General features: G+C 36.6%; 1 protein-coding gene across 1 annotated transcript in view; it reads right to left on the bottom strand.

Moving 5' to 3' along the window:
* brip1 (BRCA1 interacting helicase 1) overlaps nt 1-20,301 on the bottom strand; it is a 41,662-nt gene extending 21,361 nt beyond the window's left edge. The window contains 14 exon segments of the mRNA XM_051129925.1: nt 1,853-2,014; nt 2,268-2,408; nt 2,517-2,685; nt 3,205-3,359; nt 3,458-3,590; nt 3,781-3,980; nt 5,661-5,882; nt 8,642-8,944; nt 17,687-17,851; nt 17,939-18,078; nt 18,627-18,815; nt 19,348-19,459; nt 19,612-19,747; nt 20,158-20,301. Coding sequence (XP_050985882.1) covers nt 1,853-2,014; nt 2,268-2,408; nt 2,517-2,685; nt 3,205-3,359; nt 3,458-3,590; nt 3,781-3,980; nt 5,661-5,882; nt 8,642-8,944; nt 17,687-17,851; nt 17,939-18,078; nt 18,627-18,815; nt 19,348-19,459; nt 19,612-19,704 — 2,184 coding nt within the window. The 5' untranslated portion in view covers nt 19,705-19,747; nt 20,158-20,301.
* Nucleotides 20,302-22,009: the final 1,708 nt, after the last annotated feature.

Consider the following 22,009-nt stretch of genomic DNA (forward strand, 5'->3'; position numbering starts at 1 on the left):
TCATTTTGTTAGATTTATGATCAAAAAATATGAGTAAGACTAAATGGTTAACATTCAGGGTTTCTGCAGATATGAACAAGTGAAATTTAAGACTTTTTTTAGACCTTTTTATTACCACCGTATATGAAATTTAAGACAATTAACCTGCAATGGAGATACACATGATATTACATGCATATATGGAATATTAAAAGTGTTTCATGTAAAAAGAAAACTAAATTTCATCGCTGTCATAAATGATACTTATAACTACGGTATACATTGAACTTTTCATATCAGCAGATTATATTCCACACAAAATATCCCATTAAAAGTACCACATCACAGATGTTTTTGGTGGTATAAATTTATTCTGAAGCAATATTTTCATCGGTGTTCTAGCTTTTACATTAGTCTGCATATTTTTATTTACCTTTATAAAGGCCTATTTTTTGAACTTCTGAAATTTATGCATCAACTTTCATGTCAAATCATTACAATTTATCAATAAACTCCATTGGGTTGTTATCAGTCAGATTAAATCATTTACACTGCAAAATAAAACTGCAATAAATGATCTTGTGTGATTAATGTTTTAAATACATTTACAAATCTACAAGTAAGAAATGTTGGGGGGAGAATGCATACTTTAAAGAATACTGAACTATCAGTATATGGCAGTGAGTCAAATAAAGAGTGAGTCATTGAGTTATTTACTGATTCGTTCAAATTGCTGAATCATTTAGTAGCAAAACACTGCCAAGTGTTGCTTGGAAAATGTGCTATCTAACTTATGAACTACTTCACTAACTACTTTTAAATCAATGTAACATTTTCAGTCGTGAGAATATTCAGCAAAATACCTCCCTTGGTATGTTACTGAACTATATCATGTTATAAATAAACTTTACATTTTGAATTTTTACCTCAGTGTGTTTCTTCAGAGCTTCTTTATGCGTGCTGTTACGCTCATTTGTTTTGAAGTCTCTCACAATGAGACAGGCAGTGTGATTTTGATACCAAAAATACACTATTCATTATCAATTGCTGTTTACGTTTACGTTTGCTGTTTTTTTTTTGTCACTTACATTTTAATCAGGCCGTTTGTCCAGTCGGGAAAGTAAAAAAATTAAAAACATTTAAACTAGCTCGAAGGCTATTGGTCACCTAGCTGTAGCTCGACCTATATGTATTATTATTATCATCATCATCATCATCAAGAACATTATATACAGAAAAAGGATAGTTTGACCTGTATTCTGCTACTGTGATTCAGTCTGATGACAGTGACTAAGAGAGAGAGGGGGAGAGAGAGAGAGAGAGAGAGAGAGAGAGAAATCTTCGGTCTGTCCAATGATTGTAAACACTGATTAGGTCTGTCAGACTGAAGACATTTTAGCGGTAATGTGACCAACAATATTTAAAACCCATCGAATCTGAATTTAAGACATTTTAAGACTTTTTAAGACCCATGGACACCCTGAACATGTGGTGGAGACTAACCCAAAAGAAAATAAATTGCTGAATAAAGTTGTTAGTTTTGTTTTCTTTGCACACAAAAAGTTTTTTGTAGCTTCATAACATTACGTCTGAAATACTGATGTCACATGGACCATTTTAACAATGTCCCTACTACCTTTTTGGGCCTTGAAAGTGTCAGTTGTGTTGATTTTTATGCAGAGTCAGAAAGCTCTCAGATATGATCAAAAATATCTTAATTTGTGTTCCAAAAATCATGGAGGTCTTACAGGTTTGGAACAACATGAGGGTGAATAATTAATGACAGAATTTTTATTTTTGGATGAACTATACTTTTAAATCAGCCATTTATCGCCTGTTTATTCATATCTTGACATCAACTGAGTGTACGTACCTTGTAGGATGGCAGGAAGCAGAGAACACCTCGACCCACTGTGTGGCACACTTTCAATAGCAGGGCACCAACTTCATCCTGGAAGGCAAACGTCTCTGCATGCTGAAATGTGGCACAAAGTTTGCGACCCTGAGGCCCTGCACCAACTGTACCGACCCAGACCTGCAACATAAACAAACACACACCTATTATACAACTCAGAATTTAAGTTACACTACCGCTCAAAAGTCCATTAATATTTTTGTCAAAGAACTCAATATTTCTATTCAGCAAGGACACATTAAATTGATCAAAAATGACAGCAAGGACATTTATAATGTTATAAAAGTTTCCCATTTCAAGTAAAAGCTGTTCTTTTGAACTTTATCAAAGAATCCTGAAAAAAAGGTGTAATGATTTTCACAAAAATTTTGACCTGTGACTTGTTGATGACATGATTCGCTTCTAGCTGGATGGAGAATTTGATGCCCAGTTCAGAGGAAAATGAGCCCATGGGAGAGAGGGTTCCAGAGGTCAGGACGATACTCCGCACTGAGCCGCTCAAATCTGAAAATGCCTGTCGTGACACACATCACCAGCCGTGACAGCTTAAGATTCATACTCATTCTGACAACATCCAAATGAGATTTTTTAAAAGTACTATGGAAAGAACAGCTGCTCTCACCACAGCAGGGTTGAGGCACCAAAAGCTCAGGGTGTGCACCAGTGTTTTAGTGCGGGTGCTCTGTCGGCGACGCTGGGGTCGTGCAAAAAAGCCCTGAGCATCAGGCAAGTCCTGCTGGGTGGTCCACATGTAGCTCTGCTGGAGGGCCACACGGTAATCATCTGCAAACCTGTATATATTCAAAAAAGAATAACTAGATTTTGTGGTTTTACAACAAAATACATCAGAAGTTATATTCATGCATTAAATTAGGGCTGGATGACGTTGAGTATTTTGCCAGCAATATTATTAAATGAGGCAACATTTATTTAGCCATTATCAGCCGTTTCCCGAAGACCGTGTCATTATATTTATGTCACCTATCCTCACATTTTTAGCAATGTTTTAATAGTGCCTCTAATTTAAATATTAGTAGCAAAAAATTCAGTATTGTACTTCTTGCAGCTTATTTGAATATATGGTTCCTCTGTCAATTTTACACTTAAAGTTGACTCTTTTACACTTAAATCTTGTCAACTTTTAGGAGTACGCTAGCATAAAGGTAGCCTTAAAGCTAAAAGACATGGACTAGAAGCCATAAAACTCCAATTGTGATTTTAAGGGGTCTTTACAAATCACTGCCAAGAACCTTTTTAGAGATAGTAAGGTAAGAAGGTAAGAAGAATGATGGGTAGTTTGTGATAATGACCTGCAATTTTGTCTGAAAAGAAATTCCAGCACCATAAAGAGGCTTTTGAGCATTGACTGAGTGTTGGAGCTGATGGTGGGAACCTGCACCACATCTTCTCTCCCGTTCACTACCCCGATCCGCTCCTCCTTCTCCAGCACCGCTGCCAGGTTTTTCTACACAAAGCAGACACAAATCAGATAAAAAAGTGGACAGACTGTTAGTATACTCCTTCTGGTCAAAGGGGAGAGGATGATACATGGAGGAAGGATACCTGTAGCAAAAAGAAGGTGTCTGCTGTGATGCCAAGGCCATGGAAGATGCCAAGAATCTCTGTTCCTGTCCAGACCTTACAGGAAGACTCATATTCACGCTCCTCTAAGCTATTGCAGCTTTCCTGCACCCAGCTATATAAATGTAAACAAACAAACATTCAATTTAACTTTCAAAGAGCAATATTTAGACTATTAATCTCCAATTTAGCACAGATTTGTCCAAATAAAGCTGTTCTTTGACATATTACAACTCATGACAAAGCAGAATATGGATATCCTGCTGTCTATGATGAAAAACTGTTGGAGAAAAGATGGGCCGTACTTGGCAAGGCTGCAGCAGAATGCTAGCAGAGGCCTGTGCTGATCACGCCGAATGTTGTGTGTCACCATTCCATCAATCTCATCACGTGCCAGCAACAGCTGAGCTTGGTTTAGAGTGTAACTGGCGCTCTCACGAGCACAGTCCTCTATGTTATGAGCCTCATCCAGAACCACAATCTGCTCCTTCAGATTGATTTCCATCTGGCAGGACGAACAACATGACAGTTATCACCAGATGGACAAATATAGAAATCCTTCAAATAGCCTAACAAACGTGTCACTTATTTGAAATCTTCAACTGACTAGTTTAGAGGAGAAGTCCACTTCCAAAACAAAGACTCACATATAATGAACTCACCCCCTTGTCATCCAAAATGTTCATGTCTTTCTTTCTTCAGTCATAAAGAAGTTTTTTGAGGAAAATATTTCAGCATTTTTTTTTTACTTCATATAATGGACTGCTATGGTGCCCTGATTTTGAACTTCAAAAAGGTAGTCTAAATGCAGCTCCAAACGATCCCAAATGCGGTTGTAAACGATCCCAGCCAAGGAAGAAGGGTCTTATCTAGCGAAACGATCGGTTATTTTCATTTAAAAAAATACAATTTATATACTTATTAATGCCAAACGCTCATCTCGTCTTACTCTGCTTGGACTGATTTTGTTCCGCTTAGTGACAATTAGGGTATGTCGAAAAACTCCCATCTCATGTTCTCCCTCAACTTCGAAATCGTCCTATATCGCTGTTTTACATTTTTTGTTAAGGGTGTTTGATCTTCTTTGCATGTTCACTTTGCAAAGACTGGGTCAGTACTTCTGCAGTGATATAGGATGATCTTAAAATGATTTTTGAAGTTGAGGGAGAAAATACGATTGGAGTTTTTCGACAAACCCTAACTGTCTTAAGTCAGAATACCCGGAGTTCAACAAGAGAAAAGCAAGACGAGCGTTTGAGAAGTATTTAAATTGTATTTTTTAAATGCCAATAACCGATTGTTTCGCTAGATAAGACCCTTCTTCCTTAGTTGGGATTGTTTACAATTGCATTTGGGATCGTTTGAAGTCGTATTTAAACTGCTTTTTGGAAATTTAAAACTGGGGCACCATACCAGTCCATTATATGGAGAAAAACGCAGAAATGTTTTCATGAACATCTTGGATGACAAGGGGGTGAGTACATTATATGTGAATCTTTGTTTTGGAAGTGGACTTCTCCTTTAAAATAGGGGTAGACAAATTTATTTTTTGTGTAAATAGTTTTTTAAGTCTCTTAAGTTTAATTGTTCATATAAATAAAAAATATATATTTTGTTAAATATTTATGTATTATTACTTAAAATAATTATTAAAATACCTGTTTTCAATAAGTTTTTTCCCAATAAAAGTGTCTTCAAAATGCATAAAAGTATATTTTAAAGTGTAATTTATTCCTGTGATGGCAAAGCTGAATTTTCAGTAGCCACTGCTCCAGTTTTCATTGTCACAGTTATTTAGAAATCATTCTGATAAGCTAATTTCGAGCTCCAGGCACAATTCGTATCATTATCAAGACTGAAAATGTTTCGCTTGATATTTCTGTGGAAACCATTATGCTTTTTCTTCTTGATTTTTGATTTATTTGATGAATATAATTAGAAAGTTGTAACATTATAAAAGTCTTAACAGTCACTTTGATATAATTTGTATGCATCATTATTAAATAAAAGAATTACTTTCATTGCATATATTACACTAAGAAATGTAGTGTATTTATACAAGCGGAAGGAAAAATACAAAAATAAAAATGAATTACCTCATTTGTTTTTTATGGAACAAAGCAAGAAAAGAAAGTCGTAGTTTTTACATTATATATTACATAGTAGCTTATGCATTGATGCTCACACTTTCTCGAATGAGGGGGTCCAGCAGGTAGTTGTAAGGGCAGAACACGATGCAGGCGTCTTGCATGAGCTCCCGAGCTGCGTAGTAAGCACAGGACCGCAGCTTGCCGCCGAGACGCACCAGATCCTCAATGTCCCAAGCCTGATGTAGCCCATGAACCCACTGTAAAGTGCTCTGATCACGCATCTTATGAACATTGTGGTAGTACCGGCATGACTTACCCTGAAAGACATGAAATTATATAAACAAACACACAAATAATACTATTTTATGAAAATTGGTAATTTGACCAAGGTTGTGGGTTTGAATCCCAGGGAATGCATGAATTTATGCAATAAACTGTTCATGTATGAAAAATGTGATTGTTTTGATGCAATTAAACCACAAGAGTGATATCCCTAACATTTCCCTATAATAAATGTGTTTTTATATAATTATTTAGGCAGGTGTCTCCCTGCAGAAAAGGGAAGCACTTGTGCATTGTTTCATAATTCACTGGAACCTGTAACACGCTGCTGAAAGGCTGATGGCAGCTTCCAGTATACATACTCAAAGAGGGATTAGCCGTCAATGAGAGCACGGGATAAATGTCAACCCGATCGTGCCGTTCTGATCCCCCTGTTCTCTAACTCTTATGAAGGTGATGATGGCACTGCTGAGGGGTGTGCGACCTAACGACAAGTGTCTGAAAGGCCATTCAGTAAGACCAGGAGAGCAGAATAAAGACTCGGAGTGGGGCTCATAAGAGGACACAAGAGATGGGGCCCCAGGGAGGATGAGGAAAGCGACAGCTCATTCTCTCCTCTCTCCGAGCGGGGTTGTCGGCACGGTCTTCCCCGCTTTCATGTGCAGGGGTGCGACACAGTCGAGAGGTGAGTGGACACCTGTGGTGACAGCATAATAGGTATCATTACATGGGCTGCCCGATGGTCAGAGACTAAGCAACACGGACAATACCGAAGCTCCCACTGGAACAAAGTGCGTTTGAAGCCTTTGACAAGGCTGCACAACAAAAAAGGTCTGTATGACTGATTGGGGATATTATCGCCTGTAACTGTTCTCCACAGCTTTGGTGACGGAGATTAAGTTTGTGAAACCTTAAAGCGAGGGTTTGCATTTCAGGGTCGGCAGCTCGTCTTTTCTTACGACAGTGTTAGAGTGAAAGGAGAAGAGGGTTCACAGAATAAGTGGCCACACTTGCTGTTTGGCCTGCAGGCTGCTGTGAAGTTCAGGAAACGAGGTGTTTGGTTCCATAGTAAAGAGTGGGTCAATCTCCGTTCACAAAATCCAATTCAAGACTTTCAATGGTTAACAAATTCATGATGAGTTGATCACTACTTAGGCCCAACACTTAAGGATGAATAGGGCACAAGCCATGACCTGTACACTTAGGTGGTCAGTGGAAATAGTGGATGCAGAGGTTATCTTTTGCTATACACACACACAAAACACCATTATCATATTAAAAAAAAAAAAAAAAAGTCAATCTTCAGTTAACTGCTGTTTGCAGCCAAAGAAAACAAGCCAACATCACAGACAGAAATTGTTAAGGCACGGCCACATTTACTGTTGTTCAGTGGATTTTGTGGGACGAAATCCAATCATTTCCAATAGGCGTTGGGATATTCGTGTGAAAGATTTCCCCACGCAGATTTTGCAGCGGAAGTTGGTCATGTGGATTTCCAGCACTGACCAAGCTCTTTGGTTTGAAAGTGACTTCCATGGGTTCGTACAGATACTGAAAAATGAAATTCCATGACTTTCAAGGACTTTTCAAACACTACTTTTTTGATTTTTAATAGATAAATAAAAATATACTAATAAAAAAACTGCAAAAATAAAGTGAAGCACATGCAAAGTATTACTACTAAAGTATTACAAAGTATACTATGCTTTTACTATAGTAAAACCACGGTTCATTTTCTTAAGGGATTTGTATTTGTGTGTACTTTTTTTTTTTTTTATAACTATACTGCCTTAATGGCTTGATATTCTCTACTGTTTAAAAAAAAATCTAGAAAAAAGATTCACAAATTTGCTCCGAAATCCTGATCTGTAACAAATGATTCGCGAACCCGCTCTGAAGTCCAGGTCTGAATCAAATGACTTGTGATCCACGCTCCTCAGTTACGATTTAAATGACTGTAAAATGAAGTGTAATTGACTCAATTCAGTTTGTCTGCTCCTCTTTCCATGTCTTCAGCCATGTTTAAACAACTCTGTCAGTACTACTACTGGACTGCTTTCTGACATTAACAGAAATAAGCGAAAAAAGTATGATGTTTTATGAATTGTATGAATTTTGTGTGAAAACATATGAGCTTATTGACAAAATTAAACGCTTATTTCATAGGTACATTGTCTTTCAATAATTCAGGCAATTTTCAAGTACCTCTTCAGGAGCACTGCTGTTTTCAAAGGTTTTCCAGGTCTTAAATTTCAAAAAGTCAAATTCAAATACTCTAAGAACTGTAAACACCTTGTACGAACCCTGGACTTCGGTATGAGCTGTGCTTTATACATTGCTGACAACTGCCAAAATAATGCTAATGCAAGCATCCATCATCATTATTTAACACTACTTAAAGGGAATCCCAGGTATTAAGACTTGCCTGGCTTAATATAATGTAAATGATGTATTTTACTGAAATATGTAGTAAAAAAAAACATGAAAGATTTATGTGATTTAAAAAATCCACATTGTTTTATACATATTTTAGACCACTGGCGGCGCCATTATTTCAATGATGTAAAATGGTTGAACTTGGCGAGCTACCGGTGCAACCAGTTGCTATTTTTACTGCACCTCTGTCTATTGACAGAGTTCAGGGTTCAGGTCTTGAACTCAGCGAACCAGGAGATGTCTAATTCTACTCTCTTTTATCCCTCTGAGAGGTTATAATGATGACAGATGAAGAAGAGCCTGTGCTCAAAGGTGGCTGTGATGTCACATAGTGTAACCTGGGAAGGGGCCGACTCACATTTTTTGCCTCCAGCAGCTCCTTGCACCGCTCGTTGCGGTTGGCATGAGGCACCACTTCGGGATGGACACAGGTGTGGTCTCGGCTGGACAGTATCGTCATAGGCACGGTGGAGTAAAGCGTTCGCTTGAGCTCCCGCGCAATCTGTGTGATCTGCTTATGAGTACGAGTGCCGAAGAAGATCTTCGGGATCTTTTTCCTTCCGCTTCCCTCTTTGTCTTTATCACTGTCCTTGGACTTTTCAACCGTTTTCTGTCCTGCTTTGAGGTTGGCGCAAGGACAGAGTGAACAAGACACGGGAGACTGTCAAATACAAAGAGAGAAAAACAAGTCAAGCATAAACATTACAAAGAGAAACAACCTACTTGAAGCAAATTCTACAGCCCTTGTTTGTCCAGCTCATGAAAGGGCTTTTGTATAAGCGGTCATATAGATAATCATTCACAGAACAGGCAAATGCTATAAGTCAAGACAGAATGACCCCAAGCAAGACTGTAATTTTAGACGGTGCCATTGTTCATGCTACTGGCCCCTCTGATTGGATCTCTTTAATTGCAGCTTTCACACAAAGGGCCATGCTTGCCTGCAGCCAACTCTAGTGGTGAAACTGATCTTGAGGATGGTATGAGCATTTTAAGTGTCCCACTTTCCCCTCCATTCATGGGAATGACACACAACTCATGTGTTACACAGCTGGTGTCAAGCAGAGTCACTGCTTTATTCTGTGGGAGACAGCGGTATTGTCTGAGTACTGAAATACTGTATGTCTAAAACAAAAAAAAAAAAAAAAAGTGTTTTAATCTACAGAACTATATACTGTATCTGAACTGTTATAAAGAACTACACAGAGTTAATATTTATTCACATTGAGGATTAGAGGGCTTAATCTTTCCCTGTATGTTTATGAATCAGGTTTCTGATCATCGCTAATAGGTAGGAGCAGACAGAATAAGCTGTTTTTTTATTTTCTGCAGTGATTTTAGAGAAAAAAAAAAAAAATCAGAATTCTGCTGAATGGATTCAAACATGATAAAATGTTAAAAAACACAGTTCAAACGTTTGGGGTCAGTAAGATTTTCCTGAGAGAAATTATAATTTTTAAGCAGCAAAGATTAATTAAATTGATTAAAAGTGACAGAAAAGTCATGCATTTATTTAAAAACATTTATATTTTTAATATACGATGATGTTTTATTTATTAAAAAATTATTATTGAAAAAATGTCTGTTTCTACTAAAATATTAAGAAGCACAACTGTTTTCAACTTTGATAATGAAAACTGGAGTAATAGTTGCTGATGGTTTGCCATCACAGGAATAAATTTTAAAAAGTAAGTAACAGTTAACTTTAAGTTGTAATAATATTTCACAATATTTGTGTTTTACTGTACTTTTGATCAAATAAATGCAGACTTAGTGAGCATAAGAGATACAAAAAAAAATACTACTACTACAAACTTTTGAACAGTAGTGTAAATACACATACATGTTTAAATAAAATAAATAAAATAAAATAAAATAGGGACAAAGAAATTATAAATAGCAAACTCGTCTAAAGCACTTTTAAAATTCATTAAAAACCGTATTCAAAGTTTTGACTATACAAATTATGCATAGCTTATTTATAACATTATAATTTTTTGCGTAAATACATCAAAAATAAAACAGACACACAAAAATCAACCATTTTAAATACTACAAGTGAATTTAAGCATCACAACATTATGCGTATGAAAAATTATTGTTCATTTTTAAATTTGCTAAAGATTACATTTGACTTTGTTACTAAATCATTGATATTAACATTATTTTTAACATTAAAATTAGTTTTAAACTTTAAGTGAGCGTCAGATGGTGGCAAAGATAATTTCAAACAAGCATGTACAATTAAACATCCAATACTGATCTATACCAATAAATAAAACTTCCCATATCAGTCTTGCTTTAGTCCTTCAAAATAAGAAAAAAATGTATAAATAATTATAATTATTATAAATTTTGATTAAGATTGTGTTACTAAATTATTATTAATATTAAAATTAGTTTTAAACTTTAAGTGAGCGTCAGATGGTGGCAAAGGTCATTTTAAACAAGCATGTACAATTATTGTAAATATCCAATATTGATTGATACCAATAAATAAAACCTCCTATGTCAGTCTTGCTTCAGTCCTTCAAAATAATTGTAGCTTGTCTTCTTTTCCTCAGAGTGACAGTAAGATTATCCCTCATAAGCAAATGCTAAGTCACGGCGTGTGTTACACCTTCACATCAGGGATCAAGCTGTCCTTTAGCCTGCACTCTACTGAAGAGGTCCGGCTCCGGTTACCCGAGCTGCTTCTCAAACCTTGTTTGTCATTAAATATTACAGTAAGTGATAGAATGGAAGCGAACGTGAGCCTGTCTTGCAAACCGTCCCCCGACGGGACAAAGACCCGGGCCGACGTGCTAAATAAACAGAGAGCTGGCAGCAGCTAAGGTTACGGCTTCGCAGGAAGAGTTACGGCCCTGCCGATCACCTTACTTGCTGCTGCCACATTCAATAGGCCAGTCCAAGTATCCTGCCTCCTATACCGAATAATTACTTATTCATCGCGGGGGGGGGAGAGAAAGGGCTGATTGTGAATGGAAGGCCTTGTCAGCAGCCGTGCAGGAAACAGCTGACACAAGGGTATCCGTTACACGCAGCCTGCCACAGTTTCGGCCCCTCTCGCTAGCGCACAGCAAATAAGACACCCCTGGAATGCAGATAACAGCCTCCATTGGCCGAACCTGCCGCCACAGACACATTCAGGCGGAGTGGCGCATTCTTTCATGGCGAGGCCCTGATATCACTAGAGCAGAGAGCTACACCTCAGGCTGCTCCAGACCTCAACAGTGGCTCCTACTAAAACAGTGCGTGGCATTGTGTGGGAGCGTTAACCCAAGCATGCTGTTCCAGTCAGGGGCAGACACCTGCAGATGCATCTAGCAGCTCAATGCTCTGCTAAGAAAATGCGGCCATTGTTCTGGCACTAAAAAATGAGCGAGGATATTGGGAAAGTGTCTTCGGTGGTTTGTAGAAGCATTGGTGTACAATGACAGCGTTTCACAGCTCTTGTGGGACCTAACAGCTAGTTACAGTTCAGGGCCAGCACACATACTACAAATACATAAAATAAGCTGCTGGTTACTATATGTGACCATGGACCACAAAACCAGTCTTAAGTAGCTTGGGTACATTTGTGGCAATAGCTAAAAATACATTGTATGAGTCAAAATCATATTTTTTTTTTTTTAACGCCAAAAATCATTACCTTATTGACTAAAGATCATGTTCCATTAAGATATTTTGTAAATTTCCAACTGTAAATATATCTAAACTTAATTTTTGATTAGTAATATGCATTGCTAAGAACTTCATTTCAACAACTTTAAAGGCAATTTTCTCGTCGGTGCCGACAGCCTAGTGGGCAAGTGTGCCGACATGCAGTGCCGTTGCACTACGAGCGTCCCGAGTTCGAATCCCGGCTCGAGGACCTTTCCCGATTCCGTCCGCCTCTCTCTGTCCTACCTCACTTCCTGTCTGCTCTCCACTATCCTATCTTAATAAAAGGGAAAACACCAAAAAACGAGGCAAATTTCGCAATAATTAGATTTTTTTGCACCCTCAGATTCCAGATTTTCAAATATAGTAGTCAACATTTGAAGTGGATCAAAAAAGTTCAGGGTATTGTTTTGGTTTTAGGACAACTTTTATGAAAGGTTTTGATCCACTTAAAATGTTGACTACTGTAGTTAGGCCAAATATTATACTGTCCTAACGAACCATACATCAATGTAAAGCTTATTTATTAATATGATGCATAAATCTCCCCATTACTGGTTTTGTAATGGATATGTGAAGATTAGAGTTAGAAAATAATAATCTTTTTTTCCCAAACCAGAACTGAATGATCTTCTGTTGATATACATTCAGTACATCAACAGTTCCAGCATGTGCAAAATAATATTGAGTTGGAAAGTATTTTCCATGTATTACTATCCAGCATAAAACATACAGCATGACCGGTAAAGTCTGATTCTGGAGTGAATGAGATGATTTCTTAAAAGACTGGCAAATGAACAACTTTTAGGATCTTTTTAATGAATCAAAAATATACAGCACTACTAGTGTAGTCCTATTCCCATGCTCATGACTCTCATGTTCATGACTCTTATGAGCCAGCTGTTTTTAGTAAATCAAACACATTGAACACAACCAATGAAGCCAGATTCCCAAATGGGTTTTATGACCCAGTCCTTTTAAATTAATTAAAAACAGCATAACTAGTAAAGTCAGATTCTCAAGTAAATGACTCGTGAGTCATTTGCTTTTAATGAGTCAAACACAGAGTGTGATCAATGAATTCAAAAGCTTCCCAAGTAAACAACTGTGCACTTGAATGGACTATTATTTTAATAAATCAAAAACATGCAGCAAAACCAGTAATGTCTGATTCCTGAGATAAATACTCTGATTAAGGGCTGGGTTATAACACAAATTTCATGATTTGATTCAATTCTGATTCAGAAGCTTGGGATTCGATTTGATTTGGATTATTTTGTATGTGATCACAAAACCAGTCATAAGAGTAATTTTTTTTTTTAAAACTGAGATTTATACATTTATACAGATTTATACATCTGAGGGAGCAAAAGACATGTTTGTTGTCCAAATGAAGTTCTTAGGAATGCATATTACTAATCATAAATTAAGTTTTGATAATATTTAAGGTAGGAAATTTACAAAAAATCTTCATGGAACATGAAGCTATACTTTATAATGTATGTATATATATATATATATATATACACACATATACACACACTATAATTTTGACCCATACAAAGTATTGTTGGCTACTGCTATAAATATACCCATGCTTGTGACTTGTTTTGTGGTCTAGGGTCACATATATCAGGTACAGTACATGCTAAATTTTCTCAACGAAAAAAAACAAAAACTCTCAACTAATGCTGTAAAATATTCAAGAAAGTCAGCTGGTACTATATTACTATAATATTGAAGGTTAAAATTAACTGATTTGTATACAAACATTTAAAATTCACTCACTTAAGTGTTTATATTAATAAAGTTACAATTAAATAACTTTTCCAATAAAATTTTTTTTTTGAGATATGAACATTTAAATGGTGACTGTCATAAAAACATGACAGATTTATTGAAACATAAATGAAACATTGAAGAACAGTAAAAATTATAATGATTATGGTATAGGGTGCATATATTTAGCAAAATGCTCCTTTCTAGAGTTAATTTTTCTAACAGACTAATGAGTTTATGGTCACCGCATGTTTTTCTGAGGTAAATACGCCGCTGTGACATTGTTATAGTGACGTCTTTGCACAGCTGAAACACTGATTGAGCAATTACATGAGATAAAAACAGATTTCAGTAAATTGTACTCTGTCTTTTAACATACTTTCAGAAGTTAATTAATACTTATTTCATGCTGTAACTGATATTAAAGCGGAGGACATGATCAGTTCACATGCACTTTGGACTGCCACTTCTCTTAAACAGAGGCGCTATAGCAATCTGTCACTCATTTAACAGCACTATTACGGCATTTATTAATTTGAAATCTGAGATGGTGTTTTATATCAAAAGCAACAAAGCGCAAGCTTATTGCGATTTATTAAATGGGAAGTGCGGTACAATGTTCTGGTTATTAACTGAAAACAGTCTAGACTAATTGATTCTTGGGATTTAAGATTCAATATCGTTTCGTAAAAAAGAGAATCGATCAAAAATCCAGAAATCAATATATATATATATATTTTTTTTTTTTACCCAGCCCTATCATCTGATCCACTAAAAACAACTAGCTCATAAATAACACAGCAAGAACAATGAAGTTAAAACATTCCCAGGTGATTGACTTTTATAACATGGTTCTTTTTAAATCAGTGAAGTCATATTCTTAAGCAAATGAACTTAACAGCCAGGTGTTTTTAGTGATTTAAACACATTGACTGCGATCAATGAAGTCAAAAGATTCCCAAGTGAACAACTTTTAATGAACCTTTTCTTTTTTAAAGAATCAAAAACATACAGCACAACCAGTGAAGCACGATTTTTGAGCTCATGATTCGGATTCAGTAAAAATAACTGCCTCATAAACACATATTACAATGTGACCGGTGAAGTCAAAAGACTCCCTAGTAAACAACTTTAAAGAACCATTTCTTTTAATGAATTTCCAAAACATTCATAGCAACTAATAAAGTTTAATTCTCATGCTAAAGTTGTTTATCTAATCACAAACACATACGAATTAGATGGAAGAGTCGCTTGGAACCATTAAGAAACCTGAATTATTAAAATCAGCATCAGAACCGGAATTGTTAAATTCCTTTGTGAAGAGGCGGAGGATCCTACCAAGTACTTATCAGTTACTGGTGAAAAACATTATAAGAGCTGGGTTTGTTCTGTTAGACAGTGGCATTTCTGTTTGCCAGGTGAGGTGTGGAGAGAGCAGCTCCTGTGTTTGAGATGGTGAGGGTAGATTGTCTGCGCTCTACAATGGCCCTGTGGTGGAAGATGCAGGCCTGAGTGTGAGCGCGAACAATGGAGACTGCATTTCAACAGGCTGGCTCTGAGAGCCTGACACCTGAGAGACTGAAATCTCACACTGTCCGCCTGCCTGGGCCACTGCACCCTCACCATACAGATGGACAGAGAGAGAAAGAGATAGCGGGCGAGAGACAGAGACAGCGAGTGAAGCATTTCAGTGAGGTCTTTACTCCCTATAGCCCTCCTGATAGCTGCCCCGGAGCGCCCCCACCCCACAAATCCCCAATCTCACAAAGCACCTGTTTATCCCCGGAGCGCCGTAACCAGCGGGTGAACCCCATTCAATATTTATCCCAGGCTTTCACAGATCACTGCCAAGCAAGGCAAACCTCTTAATTAAACTGGAGCTCGCTTCAAAGGGCCCATTGAAGATGTCAGTCAGCGCTGGCAGGGGCCGAGAACGGTGTCAGGTGAGAGAGTGAAACCTAAGGCCCGCTTTCTCTTCTCCCCCCTTACCCAACACACCCGTCGGCCCGCCCATCAGGCCAGGGCCGTCCTCTTCGGTGACACTCCACCAATCTTGAGGAACGCATAGCACAAGTCACTCCTTTTCTATTGTGCCGGTTGTAAGCAATATGTCCTACGGTGTGACAGGACGATCACGCTGACACAGATTCTTTTCACCACTGGCCATGTGAATACCTGTGGTGTTTGTTACATTGCATCAGATTTTCTAAGAGGCCTTGTGATGCATTCTGTTGAGCATCTCTCAACAAAACAAATAAACCATCTTCATAATAACACTTCATAACCCCAGATTAGGAGGATTTATGTTAGATGGAAATAATGAAGTGCCAATTGTTTGTTTAATGTTATCAAATTACGATTACAAGGTCAGGCAGAATTTCAAAGTGCAATTTAAAAGGCTGGAAACCTTTCCATAAAGTCTATAAGCTAAAACTAAACCAATCTAGCATTCTCAAACATCTGAAGAGTTCAGATGCAAAACCAGCTAAAAGCCATCTCGGTCAAAAATGAGATAATGATACTGAGTGAATGCTCCTGACACATAGTATGCATCCATCAAATACTTTTACTTCAAACTCACTAAATTCCAGCCTCAGCTAAATTAGAAGTACCAGTATTTACATAGAAACCAAAAGTAGCCAAAAAGAAATGCTAATTTTAAAGAAATACGTCAGATGGATTTAGGGGCTTTTGCATCTGAACTCTTCATCTATAAAACCCTGTTTTGCATTCAGTCAGACATTGCTCTGGCGCCATTCCTATGTAGGATGAAAGCAACTATGTGCATACATTTAATCTGGAGTCATATGGCTTGTTGTGGCACAACACTAGTCAAATTATAGTACTTAAACAGATAATTCTTGCTAACAGACACATAATTAAGTATCCAACAGCAGTGTGAAAAAACACATGAAATGAATCCAATAATATCCCCATGAACCTTTGAAATCACTGTTTTGCACCATCCTCTGCTGCCACCAAGTGGTCAACAATAAAATAAAACAACATATGTGAACACCCACCACAAAACCAGTCATAAGGGTCAATTTGAGATTTTAAATTGAAATTTACACATAAAGGCTGAATAAATAAGATTTACATTGATGTACGGTCTGTTAGAATAGGACAATATTTGCCAGAGATACAACTATTTGAAAATCTGGAATCTGAGGGTGCAAAAAAATAAAAAATAAATAAAAAATAAAAAATTCAAAATATAAAGAAAATTACCTTTAAAGTTGTCCAAATGAAGTTCTTAGCATTGCATATTACTAAACAAAAATTAAGCTTTGATATATTTGTGGTAGGAAATACACAAAATATCTTAATGGAACATTATCTTTACTTAATATCCCAATGATTTTTGGCATAAAAGAAAAATTGATCATTTTGACCCATACAATGTATTTTTGCCTATTGCTACAAATATACCTGTGCTACTTAAGACTGCAATATATGATTACATTTTGCAACTAAATAATGCTTATAATAATATTACTCCTTTAATAACACATATAATTTCAATGGCATCCTTGGTAAAACTGCTGAAGTCGGGATAAAGCCATAGTGCACCAAAAAATGACAAGTCTGTCATCACTTACTCGCCCTCATGTTGACCCATATGATTTTCTTCCTTCCTTTGAACGAAAAAAACTATTTTGAAAACATTTCTTCATATAATGGAAGTCAATGGTCACAAAAACTGTTTGGATGCCAACAATCTTCAAAATATCTTCTTTTGTGTTCCACAGAACAAAGTCATACAGGTTTGAAATGACATGAGGGTGAGTAAATCATGACAAAATTTCAATTTTTAAGCAAACTATCCCTTTAATGGTTTTGGATGATGAAATGAGGAGAAATATCGAACACTGCTCTCCATGGCTATTTTTGACACTTTATTACATCATAGTCTCCCAATTAGAGATAAGAGCAGAAAATGTGTTTGAGGTGCACTTACACAACACTGTGGCTGCGACTGGCAGCTGTCAGCTCTGGCACCACTGTTCAATTCCATGGTCCAACTCTGAGCCCCGGGCACCGGCCTCTCCAGATGCTCCTCCTCTTCATCATCATCATCATCAATGTAAATCACTCCTCGCTCAAGGCATCTTCGCTTGCTGCTCTGTGGAAAAAAAAATCTGAGTGTGATGACAAGACTCAACAAGCCAATCAATAACGTCACAGGAATAGAAGCTATTTGCAGCAGTACCTTCTGCTCTGTGCTTGGTGCACGAATGCGCTTCCTGTCAATTTTAAAGTCATCATCTTGTTCTCCATTGGAAAGGGAGGCTTGAAGTTTCTCAGAGAGACGGGAAGACAAAGAGGACTTCCGAGACTGGTCACTTTTGACTGCTGAAACAAGAAAACAGGGTCTATGAAAACAAACACTTAAAGAGACAGTTCACCCAAAAATGAAAATTCTGTCATTAATTTGTCATTAATAAACAAAGACCTTTGCTCAGCTTTGAAACACAAATTTAAATAATTTCAGATGAAATCTGAGAGCTTTCTGACCCTGCATAGACAGTAGCGCATGTGTCGTGGTACTGCTGTGAAAGCGAAATGAAAACTGACACAGAAGAGAAGAATTTCTTTAATAAAGTCATTATTTTTGTTTTCTTTTTTAATGATGTACTGCTTTTCTGGACTTTGAACATGGGGGTTGTGTTGTTGTCTATGCAGAGTCAGAAATCTCTTGGATTTCAACTAAAATATCTTAATTTGCGTTCTGAAGATGAACAAAGGTCTTATGGATTTGAAACAATATGAGGGTGAGTAATTCATGAAAGAATTTTTATTTTTGGGTGAACTGTCTCTTTAAGTGTCTGTTTAGGTAATTGATCATGGTGTTTCATGTTTTTTTTTTTTTTGGTCAAAAGGTTTCAGAAAATGCTTACCTTCTTTTGAGAGAGGGGTTGTAGCTTGAGCAGAAGTACTTTCACAAGGAAGATCAACCAGAGGTGGTCTAGATGTAGCGCTGCTGCAAGTAGGGTGTGCATTTCGGTTATGGCACGCACACTGACATGGAGTAGCCACTTCTGGTTTCTTACAGTCAGTCGAACTAATGCCTGCATCCTGTTCCTTACCTTTAGACATGGTAAAACAAACCAAATTAATGCTTTGTTTTATAGAGTGAAGAGTTAATAAGAGTTTATTATTGCAGAAATCATAGACAGGGTAGGTTGTCTCAGAATTCGATTTGGGGTTTTGGATATATAACATGCAATTGAAGTTGTGGTCTGAGGGGCCATGTGATACTGAAGACTGGAGTAATGATGCTAAAAGTTCAGCTTTGCCATCACAGGGATAAATTACATTTTTTATAAAAGTTGCAGTATCATATAAACGCAGGCTTAGTGAGCATAAGAGATTCATTTAGAATCATTAAAAAATCTTACTGACCCCAAACTTTTCAATAGTAGTCTGGTTTTCATCCATTATTTATCATAAAAAGAGCTTATTTTGACTGTGGCAAGTTTCCTAATGAACTGAAGATTATTTGACATATAATAAGATGCCATACTGCACCTTTGTATTCTCTCTATACCTTAGTCAGTGTAGATGCCAGAACTATTGACAAAACACTTAAAAACTTATTGAAAAGATTTATAGACATACCAAACTGTGCTTGCTGCCATGCGAGGGCCGAACAAAGCAAAGCAAGACTCTTCCCACTGCCAGTAGGGCTCTCCAATAGACAGTGCTGCCCATTGTTAAGTCCACGAATGATCTAAGAGGGACAAAATGACATAAATTACAGATATCAATCAAAACTAAAGAGGCTAATTTAAAAGTTTTATATGGTACTGATGATACAGGATTACAAACATGTTTATTGACTGTAAAACACAACAACAAATCTGTCAGTACAACAGATCTTACTGAGTTCATCATGGCCAGCTGAGAGGGATAAGCCTTGCAGGGGAAGTTTATTTTCACCCCTCCTATGGTGTACTCCACTGGAGCCGCAGCCATCCTGTGTCTTTCAGTGTCCTTCTGTGTCCAATGGAGGATGTCACTGTTTGAGGATACAGTCATTACAGCTGCATGAGACTTGAAAACTGTCTTCATTTGACAGCTCTGGGTAAACACTGGTTTACACCAAGTTTGGCTGACAATTGATTATCTAAAGTCACTGATTATTTCGGACTGTGGCAAAACAGACTAAAGTTAACGTTACAGAACTGGAAAATACATTTTTCCTCATCAGTAAAAGATTTTGAACTTGCTCTGCTGTAAATTCAAAAAATAGGTAATATTTAAACTGACACTTAACATCATTAAAAGGTCTAATAAACACGATTTAACCAACTACAGGGGAATAAAGGAGTGCTTTAAGGTCATAAACATACGACGAAACTGATTGCGTAGCAAGATATTTTCTGTTATAACTGCATATAAACAGCACCCGTAGATTACTTCATTTACCTCAGGAGTAATGTGTTTAAGATGAATATCAGATGAGTTACTTCACAAAAACATTCATTCTGACGGGTCAAAAGTAGTGTGCAAACAAAATAAGGCACCAAAATGAAACTCCCGCGCAGCAGCACCAAACAAGACGTCCTTACGTAAACGTGACGTCCACAGCCAAAATAAAAGACACTTTACGTCACTTATTTTTCCTTAGAAATATGAACTTCGTCTCATATTCCAGTTTTGAATTGGTGAAATTTAAAAACAGTTATTATATATAAATTTTGTAGCAATAAAAATAAATAAGTAAAAGAAGATTCATTTAAAACAACCAAAACAGTGTCCGTCCTGTGAATATACTGTGAGGATTTAAGGTGGATATAGATTAGATTAGTGTGATTTATGATGCAAAAGCATGGAAATTATTTTCCTTAATTTTTCCAGTTTAAATATGCAAAGATGTTTGGCATTTACAGAACCTTTTATCTAAGGTAAACTACATTCAGCTTTAATTTTGTAATAATCTGATAAGACCTATATAAATGACGTGAAATGGTTTAGCTTTTGGTCTAGCAAACTTTTTTATTGCATGTTGTTTTTTTGGTTTTCAATATAAAAGGCACTCTGAATGAAATTCATTTATAAACGAATCCACCTTATTAAGTTTAGTTTCGCGCGTTTATTCTGAAACAATAAAAAATAAAAAATCAGTCGGATTCACTTAATTTTCTACACGTCTGACTGGATATGGGTGCAAGTAGTCAGTGCACTTAAAATGAACTGAATTTAGCGTGAAGAATGTATCTAGATTAATAATTTACGAAAGTATTTCGTGAATCCAGCAAGTGGACCGGAGATACACATACAGGTGAAAGGAGGATTCTTTGAGAAAGTTTATCCAGGCACCACAACCATATCTTGTTCTTGTTAAAACACGGATTTGTTTAGAACTTTCTGATATTTTCAGTTAGGTTGTATTCTTCTCCATATTCATTGTGACACAATATGTGCTCCTTGGGTCAGCATTGTCAGATCCAAAAATAGTGTGTAAATTTCATTGTAAATATTGAGAGATCTAGCTTTCAAGAAAAACCAATATATATCGCCAAAATAAGCAGCAGCTTATGTTTTTCTGCTGGCTACTAACATTTCTTAGGCCTACTTACGAATTACAAATATAAGTCACCTAAATGTGTAACGTTGACATAATGGTGGTGAAGATGAAAATAAGTCAGTACTATTACTTCCTTGCTGAAAAAAAAACAGCCTGACCAGCTAAAGAAGTGGTCAAACCCCCTTTAAAACCAGCTGATGAAATCTGGAAAGTACACCTCTAGGATTAAGCCTTTGATTTTTCCTGATTTATAAAATGTTTGACAGATTTGATGCCATTTCCATAAGTTTAATATATATATACAGTGTTGGGGAGTAACTAGTTACATGTAACGGAATTGCGTAATTTAATTACAAAGTAAATGTAATTGTAATTAGTTACAGTTACTGAGAAAAAATGTGTAATTAAATTACAGTTACTTTTGAAAAATGCCAGTGATTACAAAGGGGATTACATCTGAATTTTTTCACACACCCACCTCCACTTACAGATTTAATTGACTTCTTTTAAATTGCATTGACTGCTCTAATGAGACACCAATGTTTTAGGAGTTTAGGACACACAACAGGACGCATGCTTATTCAATAACTGTTTTATTTCCTATTTGGGTTTATGCATAAACTTTATTTTTTAAGATTGTTTTTTCCAAGGCATTGTTAGATGCTAGTGTTTTCTGTCATAACTATGCAAACATTTGATTTAAAACCCAGTATCATAGCTATTAAACTATTTCGTTGTTATGATGTTATT

Source organism: Labeo rohita, chromosome 15 (assembly GCF_022985175.1).
Source record: "Labeo rohita strain BAU-BD-2019 chromosome 15, IGBB_LRoh.1.0, whole genome shotgun sequence".
Classification (NCBI taxonomy): Eukaryota; Metazoa; Chordata; class Actinopteri; order Cypriniformes; family Cyprinidae; genus Labeo; species Labeo rohita.